At 36.3% G+C, this 12214-nt stretch overlaps 1 protein-coding gene across 1 annotated transcript in view; it reads left to right on the forward strand.

Annotated features, from left to right (window-relative positions):
- Nucleotides 1-6120: 6120 nt before the first annotated feature.
- Nucleotides 6121-12214, forward strand: part of LOC145766335 (cGMP-specific 3',5'-cyclic phosphodiesterase-like) — a 42250-nt gene continuing 36156 nt past the window's right edge. Inside the window, exon 1 of the mRNA XM_082578025.1 lies at nt 6121-6165. Within this exon, the coding sequence (XP_082434151.1) occupies nt 6146-6165 (20 nt within the window). The 5' untranslated portion in view covers nt 6121-6145. The remainder of the gene's footprint in view (nt 6166-12214) is intronic.

A 12214-nucleotide genomic window follows, 5' to 3' on the forward strand; every position in this document is an offset into this window, starting at 1 on the left:
TCAGTTTATTTGAGATTAAATGTGAAGGAATCGCCAACTATAGACTACAACTGACAGGTGCAGGACGGTTTATGTGTAGCAAAAACAACGTACCCGGTGAACACAAATATAATTAATTTGTTAAATATCAACTTGCTTTTTTAGTTAGTTCCTATTTTTAAGCGTGAACGTTTTTTAGGATTAGATTACATTGCAGACACACAATCCCAGACAACAAAATCTGTTATTTTCACATTGATTCAACGTCTGGAGATGTTGAATCAATGTAAATATGACGGATTTTGCTGTCTGAGAACCGTGCTTAACAATCGATGATTGGTCACTCAATTACCACAAACCATCGTCAGGCGACGTTGATACGATGTAAAATAGCATCTATGCCTAGCTGGGAGCAACGAAAATGTAAATGTCCCCTTTCAAAGTAATTAGATTCATAAATGAATCTATATGAAACCAATTTTAGTGCAATTAAAAATTGAGCTTTGACGAAATGTCCAGTTGCTGCGTGGTCTGTTCTTTCATCTTTGATGACTTGTTTCTTTTTGGAACCGATCCTCAGCAGTGCAATGATTGACAGATGAAACCGCGCGTTAGCAAACAATTTGACTGACGTAACAATGATGCTATTCTGTCAGCTGGTAGGCAAGTCTTGGGCCAAAACGCTGGACTAGGTCGTGCAGACGTTCGCAAAGCGTGCGTAACTACGCTGAACAGCATTGAGCGTCGGCCGTCGATAAATCAAGATAAAATACATCACCATTTCATTGCGTTTGACGTCAATCAGCAATGGATTTATTAGGGGCTTTATATAGTGCTCATTGCGTTTTTATTGTCTTTTTATGTTTGCGCCACAGATAAACTTTTGCTCTCTGATTGCAATTTTGTTTGAAGGCAAAATTAACAGCTGGCGTCGTAAAGTCATCAACATTCAATTTTACAAAAAAGCTTTTTTTTGGGCGTTTTTGGGTTAGAAACTGCAGCTTACTGCTGAATTAGAAAATGTAGCTTTTGCATAGCGATTTACCCACTGTGATCATCACTGTAGGGTTAATGTCAAAGATAAAGACTTTTAACAAGTTTACAGAAGTTAATTCACTCTGAAGTTATTGAAAACTATAAGATCGGAAGTTGAAGGCTTTTGACGTATTTAGGGTTAGCCTTTAGCAGTTTTAGAAGTTCGAGTCTCAACTAGAGCAGCAGAGCAACGCATATCGGATCCTTACATCATGTAACAACAGCATAAGCAGACGTTGAATCAATGTAAAATGTCTAAATTTGTTAGGTTTGGTTTAGCAATCAGAAAGCGAGATGGAGAAAACAACTTTCTATTTTACAATTTTACGGAATCACCCCCCCCCCCCCCCCCCAGTGACCCCGTTCCCAGTTATCCCAGGGATGTTCATAATTCAGCTAACGCACGAGTTGCTATTCTTCTTTAACCAATTCCTTCATTGTGGACAGAAGAATGGCATCTCAGTAGTGAATCAGGAATCCGTTTCAAGTAGGCCTACCATATTTTCATCGCCTAAAAAGAGGACACGTTTTGCCAGCAAGTAGAATTTTACGCTTGAAGAATCGTTTACATAATTTTTTTAGATCATTACAGTATAGGCCTACGCAGCAAAAGTTATCAAAAAAATAACAAGAAAACAGATTGACCGAACGTTTACCTTATTTTTTCTCATTTTTAGTGCTTCCTTAAGACAACCAATGATTTTATATTATTAAGAGTCAGCAAAAAGTGAAAAAAATACTTAATTTTTAGACAGTTTCAGTCAGACAGCCATGATCGCAAAAATCTGCAAAATGTGACAATATCAGGCACGATCTCCAGGTAGCCAAGCCTTAACTTTTTTCAACAAGGAATGGTCAGCCTTAATGAAATTGTTAAATTACTTGCAAGAAATATGATTAACCCTTTATGCTCTGACTTTTTTTATTTAGGCTTTATGAAAAAAAAAAAATTTTGGTTTAATTTCCCGTTAGAATGCAATATTAAACACATATTAACACAATTTTGAAACGTTTTGCTAATTACGGTAAATAAATTTAGCAAAAAGTTTCAAAATTGTGTTGATATGTGTTTAATATTGCATTCTAAAGAGAAATAAACCGACATTTTTTTTTTGAAATATATAAATAAAAAAGTCATAGGGCATAAAGGGTTAAGACAACAAATGATTTCATATTATTAAGAGTCAGCAAGAAGTAACAGTAGGCTGCACATAACCGTTAAGGAAGAAGCTAAAAACGGCGTGAACTAAAAATCTGTCCCTTTCCTTGCAAAGCTGTAGGCCTATCCATCCCACGATTTCTTTTGCTGGAGGTTAGGTGTTATACACATTGCACTTATAGACATTTGTTTCAAGTAACAAAGGAACTAAACTGAGTTGGTAATAAACGATGTGTACAAGCGTTGTATTGTATCAGTATAAAACGTATGTACGGTAAGTAAAAGAATAATTTTTTGTGAAAGTGTGAGCATGGCCTTTAAAATGTCGTTTAATATCTTACAGTGAACCAGGCAATGAACGTTCAACAACAGTTCCATAAAATGCGCCAAATTCTTGTAGAATTTATAAATCAGCATGTTACATTGGTATACAAAATGTTTAGAAAACAAATAGCCTACAAGCCGTCGCTGAAACGTCATCAAGCAATATAATCCCGTTGAAAATATAGGCTAAGCAAGAAAACCCAAACTGTGAAAAAAGAGGACATTTGAGCATTTCTTAGTGTCCTCGGAGGACAGTTCCTTTTTCTTGAAAAAAGAGGACAAATCCTCTTAAAAGAGGACGTATGGTCAGGGCTCTCACAAATGAAAACCAGAAAATCCCTAAAGTTATGTCAAAAAATCCCTAGATGGCATGAAAAATCCCTAAACATAATTAGCGCGTTATATTGGATTTCAAATGAAATGTAGCCCAAGGCATTTCCTTTTATTCAATCGTTTCAACACTATTTTCAATTTGGCATGCATATTATGATGCACACAAATGTATCATATGATGGCTACCTACACTTCACTGTCACAACATCAGGATAGTCTTTCTTTAACAAAGCAACTACACTGTTGCTGCCAAACATTACTTAGTCGGCTGCATAGCCGAGTGGTGAGAGCCCTGGAACAACATTCGAAAAAGCGCCGGTTCGACACCGCTCAAGAGCATGCGGCTGTGCCTTTGGCAAGACACTTGAAGGCATGCCTAAAGGTGGACACGAAGATTGGCTTCCTTGCCTTCCCGTCCACTTAATCTAAATCTTCAACCACCAGGTGTAAGCCTGGATACGACAAACAACAAATTACTTAGTAGTGTCAGATGAGTATCCGACAATGTTGCACATTGGTATGCCTTTGTCATTCAGTGACTGCTTGATTGCACTATATGCCTTTTGCTGTGCTGTTATTAACTTCTTCAAGGTCAAGGAACTGGGTTTTAACACGCATGACACACATTGTTCGCCCCGTTAGCTCAGTGGTTATGCGCAAGGCTCAACATCATCTGGTGCTTGTTCGACTCTCGGGGTGTGCCCTTGAGCAACGCATTTCGGGACTGCTTTCCACTCAGCGGCACCTAGTAAATGGAATAATTCCCCGGCAACAACACTTCAACAATCAGAAAACTTCACTCTGCCAATCTCGGTAAACGACCCTGCGTCAAGAGCCTCTACAAGTAGGCCTACCGATATGCGAAACTACCAGGAATAACCAATCAAGGCTTTGTCAGTCCGAGGACAAAGATTCAAAACCAACATAGGCCTACCTTCGACATCGCAAAAGACTACAACGATGCCCAGTTGTTTTGTCAGTTGAAACAGTTGTCAGTTGAAACATCCGTAGTTTCATCCGGCAGGATGCTGAATTTTGTCTTTATTAACGTAGGCTACATATCAGTTTCTTAGCGAAAAATAAACCAGTTCTTTTCCTCACAACATTGATGCACTTTGTGGCATTAAGGTTCACTGGCGATAAGGCAACTTAATAAACGCCTGGTACCGATATAGTGGTGCTGCTGGTCAACCTTGGGCCACTAGTCTAAAAGCAAACCTTACCGTATCTGGTGTAGTGGCGAAAAAGGAAACAAACAGGCCACTGACCACTTGCCACAAAGAAACAAGTGACGGTGACGTGATTTCAAAAATCAACTTCATATCACATAAAATGAAACAAAACAGAATTCACTGATTAGCAAATTATACAATACGATTTGCAACAAATAGCGAAAAATCCCCAAAAAATCCCTAGATGTGTCCCTAAAAGAGGCTAAAAGTTCCAATTTGGAACTAAATCCCTAAAAGTGAGAGCACTGCGTATGGTAGCCCTAGGTTCAAGCAACTGCCTAAGTGCCTATTTCAAGACAAGTAACATCGAAAACAGTTCGGCGGCACCCATAAAAAAAAGGATTCTTCAAAAAAAATATCACCTTGGTGACCCCCGTTTACCAACACGTGTCTATGCCAGAGATGGGCAAACTATGGCCTACTGGCCAAATCCGGGCCGAGTCAAAGTGACTAAAGCCAACAAGCCGTTCTCTGTTGGAAAATTTTTCAAACAATGCGTGGTAGAGACAGCACGTTTCCAGTGCGTCCAAATAGAAAAACACAAATAGGAAGTTAATTCAATCTGGTGGACATGAACATTTAACCACAGTTGTCAATCATCTGATCCACACCTCATATATGTTTTGAATGTTAGCATGATCAAGCTAACACCAAACTTTGATGCTTTGCAAAACTATTGCCTGAGAACATTAATACTATTGGAATTAAATCAAGGCTAATTGTCATGCAAGTTTTGTTGCTTTTTGGACACAGCTTCCAAACATAGGCTAATTTAGCTCATGAAACTACGATAGAAGTAGCCTAAGCCATGAGTAAGCACTCTTTGTCCTCATATACACGAATGTCTTGCCCGTCAAATTCTGAGAAATGTTTGGCCCTTGCAACACTATCCGCAAAGTCGAACCTTACATTGAAGACACGAATCACACACTTCAGTGGGACTGTAGTTCAACTTTTGCAACGATATAGAGTTTGTGATTGCGTGTGTCTTTTTGTAACGCAAGCACTCAAGAAAAAAAACTCTAAATTGCTGTCATTGAGAAAGAACCTTGAAACTTATTGCTCAAAATCATCCGTAGGCTACAATTTTTCATGTTATAGTGAATTTCCATACATTTATTCTAGCGATACGCACTGGGCAGGGAATTTAAGAAAGGTGAGCGATACATCCCGGTAGCCTACACGCTTACAGTAGCACCAGATTTTTTTGGCTTGAACTTTCACCAATTTCAGACTTAGTCGCGCTCAAAATAGTTCGAGAATTAACAATTTAGACTTTCGACAACCATTTAGCTCGAAGCCCACTAAAACCTTAGTGCAGCCCAAGGTTCAATAACACTGCGAAAAAACAATGCTTTTGCACTTCCTGTTCAAAAAGTGCAAGCAAAACAGTGTCGATTTCACGTGTTTTGTGGTACACATACGTAGACTAAGTCTATGATGTATTGTTGAAGAAGTCTGTTTTCATTGTATATTATACTTTGGTAGAGCAGTCTTTGAGGTAGTTCTCGTCTGTTACGTTTTGTTTTTCAAGTCAAAGCAGTTTTATTGACAGTGGCCAGCAGCATGAATCAATTTCCCAAAAAAAATCAGTTTTTAAGTAACTTAGAATGACAAGGTTTTTGCTTTCACACAGTAACTTGCAGTCTTACACAACACCTTCAATAAATGTTTTGAAAGTCAACAAAAGACCAAGGTAATTAGTTCGGCACCCATCTAAAGTGACTAATTTTTTGCAAGAAGCTCAATCATATGCAGTTCAACTCAAACATTTACTTTTTGATCTTCTATCCACCATGGCTTAATTGAAATCTCAGCCTACATGACATAAGCTGAAGTAAAAACAACAGTTCAACGAACAAAAGTTTGATGTTTTGAACCAAGTTTATTTTAAAAAAAATTTCATTTGACAGGTTACGAAGTAGGATACAGTAGCTAATATCTAGATAAAACCTTGCAATGGCAAATGAAACCTAGTGCTTCTTTTCTAATGAGCTTGGGACGTAGCATTGGGAGTTCTCTTGATTTTCCACACAAAGGACAGCGATAATATAGATACTTGCATAATTCATGCTTTTGGAGCATGGAAGACGAACCTAAAAGGTAAGAAAATTAATCACTTTTGGTTTGACAGAGTTTGCTGATGTTGCTAGTGCTTGTTTTCAGTCAAACATGCAAGTGTATAAATTGGATTACTCGTGACAGCCGTCACTAAATAGGCTACAAAGAGCCGCAACGGATCTTTTTCTTTCTTCACGGCCAATTCGTGCACCGTGCACTGAATTATTAATGGACTTATGCTGAAAAAGACACAAGTTAGCTTTGATTATGTATACAGTTACCAATTCCAGCAAGGATACGTAAAAATAACATCTTTAGACGATCCAAGTAAAAATCAAAGACGAAAGTAGTTGGCCTGTTGACAAATTCCTCACAATCTTGAGCGAATTTTTTTAATTTCATTCTGTTACTTCTCAGCTGACAATGGTCGCCATTTTTACATCCCATTTAGGTCGGCGGACGTTGAAACATTGAAATGTTGTAACGGCCACCCTAAACTGTGCCAAAATAGCTTTTTATCCTGCTTGTTTCAACGATTTGATAGAGTACTGTATTTGACCGAAACTGTATTGTTTCAACGATTCCTTAGTTTCATCTGAGAATCCAAGCCATATCCAGTTGAGCTTGTAGGAAAAAATCAAGGCTCTGTTTATTTTTGATTAGAATCTTTCCTCTATGTTTCAATTCACGTGTTTTTTTTTATTTCTAAAAAAGTTTCCGTTGATCAAATGTTATTTTTTTTTGTGAATGTGAGTTAATGAAATTGATTTGTCGGTTTTAACATTGATTTAAAGTATGCAGTGTTGCGCTAAATTTTCGACAGTGATTCTCTTTTTCAGTTGAATTTATAAATAACATTTATTTGGAAATTCAAACCGTTTTTCATCAGGCCTTGATACGTTTGTTTTCTATTAAGGCTTTCTGAGTTCATGGTGTACATACGTATATCGTGCACTGAGTGCACGCATATCCCATGGTTTGGTTCGAACTGAGAGTTTATTTTAAACTACCGGTTTTGCACGCTTTTTAAACTTGCATTCAGTCATTTAATCAGCGGATCTATTTTTTGTGGACGATTTCTATCTGGATGCATTATGTCCAGATGCTAGTGCCACTGGTTTAACGTGAATCTAACATCAATTTACATTTCGTGAACGTTAAACGTAAAAATTATGCTTTTATATGAAAGAAATTATGAAACAATGATTCTAAAAAGGTTTATAAAAAGATTGGTCGTTTATCATAGGGCATTGCAGGCCTTTCCATCATGCGCACATATGTTAAAATCAATATTTATTTCAAGCAAACAATGTTTTTGATCATTTTGTAACAGTGTTCAAAGGAGTACAGTACATTTAGACGTTGAAAAGAAATTTTGAGTCAATATTGTTTTACAATTTTCTCACAAGAAAGCCTCTGAATATTTCGACATGAAGTAAACGAGAAAATTAAGTGATATCGATTAAGGGCTGTATCATGGTTTGGGTAGCTGTACTAGATATCTGTTTTAAATATACAGTAGTTTATGTGTAGAACTATTTTTTTTACTTTAATTTTGACCCTTACAATGACAAGTTCTGATGCAAACCGAGAGAGAAAAATCGATCATTTTTACATTGATTCAACCTCTGCAAAAGTTGAATTAATGTAAAAATGCAATTGATTGAGTTTCGCTTTTAGCAGCATGATCGTTGCTTACTTCACAGTGTATTCACAGGGTTAATATCAACCGTTGAATAGTTAAAATCTACACTGTACAGTAATGTAAAAATGACTGATTTTGCTGTCTGGGCAGACGATGGCAACATATTGCAAGAAAGACGGTTCATACAAGTTTAGAGAAGCTAATGATCTCATTTGGTTGTCAGGAGCCCATAAACGTCTCTATTTTATTGCATAACAACACACAACATGGATGCATCACAATTAAGATCTTGAAGCCTACTTTGGTGATAAAATATGCACAAAGTGACGTATTTCGAATTCAATTACGTATCTTTATTGCAATGATAATGCATAATTTCTTTTGACAAAGCATTGAGTAAGAAAACTTTTTTAAAAATCGTATGCTAAGACAGAATATTTAAAAATCAAAATATTTTTATGTGTTTGAAACATCAACATCAACAAGCAAACATTCGGCCCGTTTAAGTAAATTTGGATGATACAAAATTTAGACTTTTTTACTTTAATCCAAGTTATAATTTTATAGGATAATTGCATTGGAAAGGTTGTTTTAGGTGATTGTGGTTGTGTTTGTAATAGCGTTTATCACTTCCCTCTTAAATGATGGCGGAAGGTTCTGGAATATCCCACATCAAGTCCTGGGATACCAGACAAAGAAATCTGACTCCATAAAATCAAATTTGTCATTTTTAGATTTTGCTGTATGAAGGTTGTACTTGACCAGAAACAAGGCATCAGAGTTTGTTAACTGTTCTACAAAACTCTGCGTGTTAGGAATCTCATACACCAGTAACAATAACGTATGAAACTGAGCCGTGAGCACTGATGACCCTTTTCCTGAAGAATAATGGAGCAGGATATTCTGTTATGTCGTTCCAAATATTAAATCAGCTTAATATGCAAAATCTGCAAAAATTAACTGGTCATAGTTTTTGGAAATTTTTTTAATATATCTTATCATTCCAAAATATTTAACAATTTAAAAATGATTGAAAATGACAGACCACCACTGCCTTCAAAGTTATAGGAAGTTACTTCCGAGGTTATGTTGTAGCCGGTTATCTCAACCGGTGTACCATGAGCCATCTCATTAGCTAATTCTGTGCAAAATTGAAGACAAATACTGCAATATGCGATTGCAAAGCTATAAAAGTACAGTAGTGGAGGGCTTATTAAAGCTTCCAGGGAATTTAATTGTTGGCACAGATCGTATTAATTTATTTTCCAATATGTAAATCACTGTCTTCGAATCTTGTCATGATTGAGTGAGTCTTTACGTCACAAGGATCGATATGAAATTCTTGTTTGAATGTTGTACTTGCTCATTAAATTTTGATTTAGATATCTCACACTGCAAGCTACTTTGAGATGGCTGCAAAGATAGTAAACCTAAGCCAATAGTAATGAAACAACTTTGTATCATTTACCTAGTTAGCAAATCAATGTAAAAAAAGGACTGTTTGCTCACTGGAATATGAGTTTCAAGCAAATGTTTAGCGCACATTGTGTGACGAATGCACAACGCGTCACATAACACCGAGCACGCTCCATCGTTGTCACGGTTTGCTGCAACATAGGCTACCTTGCCAGAAACTTTTCTGTATTTACATCACTTTAACGTCTCTAGATGTCGAAACAATGCATAAACGGCAAATTTACCGGTACCTTTTATTGAGTTTGAAAACGTTGAAAGTTTGAAAAACAGCAACTTTAGCAGGCTATGTAGGCTGTTTGTAAACTGTGCGCCAGCGTAACATCTAAAATTTTAATTTTACAAAAAATCATCTAGTTTGGGAAGAGATCTTGATAAGCAGCTACGGTTGCGTGGGCTGATGTATCGAAAGAGCACAAGTTTTTATGATTACAATGTTTCAACCTCAGCGCTGCCAGAGAAAAAGTTTTGATAGCTGGTCATTGTCCAAGTCATGATAAGTGACGGTTGCTGTGGTGACAAACAGTGTCCATCTTTGTTTGACAGCTTTCATTCCTTTGGTGATCATTAAATGCAAAAACGCTCTTTACTTGTGAATTATTTGAAGCTTTTTCACATATTTCAACATCACCTTTATCCCATGTAGGCCTAAATGATTGTTGGATCACTAGTATAGCATGAAGTATTTAAAATAATATCTTCATAATAACCAGGGCCATTTTTATTTTGACCTAAAAGAAAAAATTTTTGACTTTATTTTTATCAAATTTTGACTTTATTTTGACCTAACGAAATTGCTTATTTATAGAGGGCATAGTTCTTCCTTGAATTGATACCAGTTATCCAAACATAACATTTTGTCGATTTCAGACCCAAACATGTTCAATAAAAAGGGCTTGTTCAATAAAAGGTTGCCTTGATTGCGATGCTTGTTGTCGCTCCAATCCAGCTTGATGGCGTTTACTTTTCCAGTGGCTTTCAACAAAATGCTTTTTATCCCACTTCACAATAAACTCGCAAAAATTGCACCTTTAATCACCCCCCGCAGTTGCATTAAATTCACCAGGAATATCTCAAACAATCTGTCTAACTTTTGCTGAAGACGATTTAGCTTGCTTGGCATGTTTGTATTACAGAATGTCAGTAAGCTATTCCTAAAATCCAAACTGTTGATCTTCGAAAAGACCACGGACGTTTGTGAAGAGGAAGTGTGTTATAAGAATTATTTAAATACGTAACAATGAATATATATTTCCTTGCTTTTATGGGTTAATATGGTTTAATTGTGTCGCAGTTCCTGATTTACAATGCTTCTATGAGGATTTTGACGAAAATTACTCTCAAGAAACACAAAAAGTTTGTCAAAAGCCATAATTTGACAAATTTTGACTTTATTGAAAATTTTGACTTTATTGTCAATTTTGACTTTATTTTGACCTATAAACTTCTTAGAAACAGTCCCCTAGGTGCTGAAAACAACTTTATTCTTTGATTCGTGGACAGACAAGGTCCTTAAAAAATTTTGACTTTATTGACTTTTGCGGGCCCTAATAATAACTGTTTTCACATTATAAAAGGTGTTGTGGTTGAAACTTTAAAATAAAAAAATCCTATAATTTTCTCTGATATTTCATTACAGTAGGCTACTTATTTTGAACACGTTTAATTTGAATTATGATTAAGTTAAACCTTGCCTTTTTCATCAAGTTTTTTTTAAACTTATCCACCCATGCATAAAATACTTTTATTTTCTGTTGATGTGGACAAACATTGCTTCAAGAAAACATTATTTAAAAACAACATATCCAAAATGTGTGTCACAAACTGTAGATTTTGCATGTGGACACTCTGTACAAACTCGATACACCAATAGCTACGTAAGCTTTGATATACACTTACATTTCATTTCAATCAAAGCCTGACGGTTCAAAGTGCTTTCGATGAGGATGAATTGGTTTGACGTCAAAGGCCAACTACATCATAAATTTTCAAAGGTCATCGAAGCTATGTCAACCAATGTGTGGGGTGTCCGCAAACATGCTCATTTTACAGTCTTGAAAAAGTTTCAAGTTTTTGTAACATACCTAGCGAATGTACACAGCATACGAACTACCAGTTGGAAACCTTTGATCAGTTCTCTTTTCAGCATTGAAACATTCATTTGACATTTCTATCTTGTGCGTGATGTTGAAAAATTTTGGCCAACAAGCTAAAAATCAGTCTTTTTGGATTGATTCAACGTTGATCTAGTTGTTTTGTGAACATTGCCGGAAAGTCATTTTCCCACTTGTCTTGACTGAGTATCACGGGTTAAGATTTTCCAACATGTTCTGACGAAAAACTCACTGAAAAACGTAGTTACTGGTCCAACAATGCTGCCAGTGCCATAGCATTGCCGTCGATTTCGTTTAACGTTAAAATCGACACAAAACCTTTGGCCGACTTCTTCGCCTACTTGGACTTCTACCTGATTGTTTTAGTGCTTATTTAAATGATTTAAATAATATCCATCAACATAATACTCGCCACAAGATAAAATCCCAATATTTCTTACCCAGAACTAATAATAACTCCGGGCAAAAAATGCTACAGTACTTGGGACCCCAAGCATGGGGTAAGGTTCCTTCAGAAATTAAATGTTTGTCTCCCTTTTCATTCAAAAAGCAATATCAAAAGCACTTGGTCGGTTGTTACTCTTGCTAAATGCAACTCTGTTGTGTATTTTTCAGTGAAATTGATCGGACATGTCTGACAACTTTTGGGATCTAATTTGTGTTTTGTTTGATTTCTCTGTTTTTGTTTTGTTTTTTTATGTTATGTTCATATACAATCTTCTCATGTTTTGGCTTGCATTTACTAACCCCCACATTGCGATTGTAACCTTATTCAACGTTTCATTATTTTCTCTAAGTGTTTTCAGTATAATTTTCATTGGTAGTATTTTTTTGTAAAATACGGTACTGCCGCCGGGGT

The sequence above is a fragment of the Aplidium turbinatum genome, chromosome 3 (assembly GCF_918807975.1).
Source record: "Aplidium turbinatum chromosome 3, kaAplTurb1.1, whole genome shotgun sequence".
Taxonomy (NCBI): domain Eukaryota; kingdom Metazoa; phylum Chordata; class Ascidiacea; order Aplousobranchia; family Polyclinidae; genus Aplidium; species Aplidium turbinatum.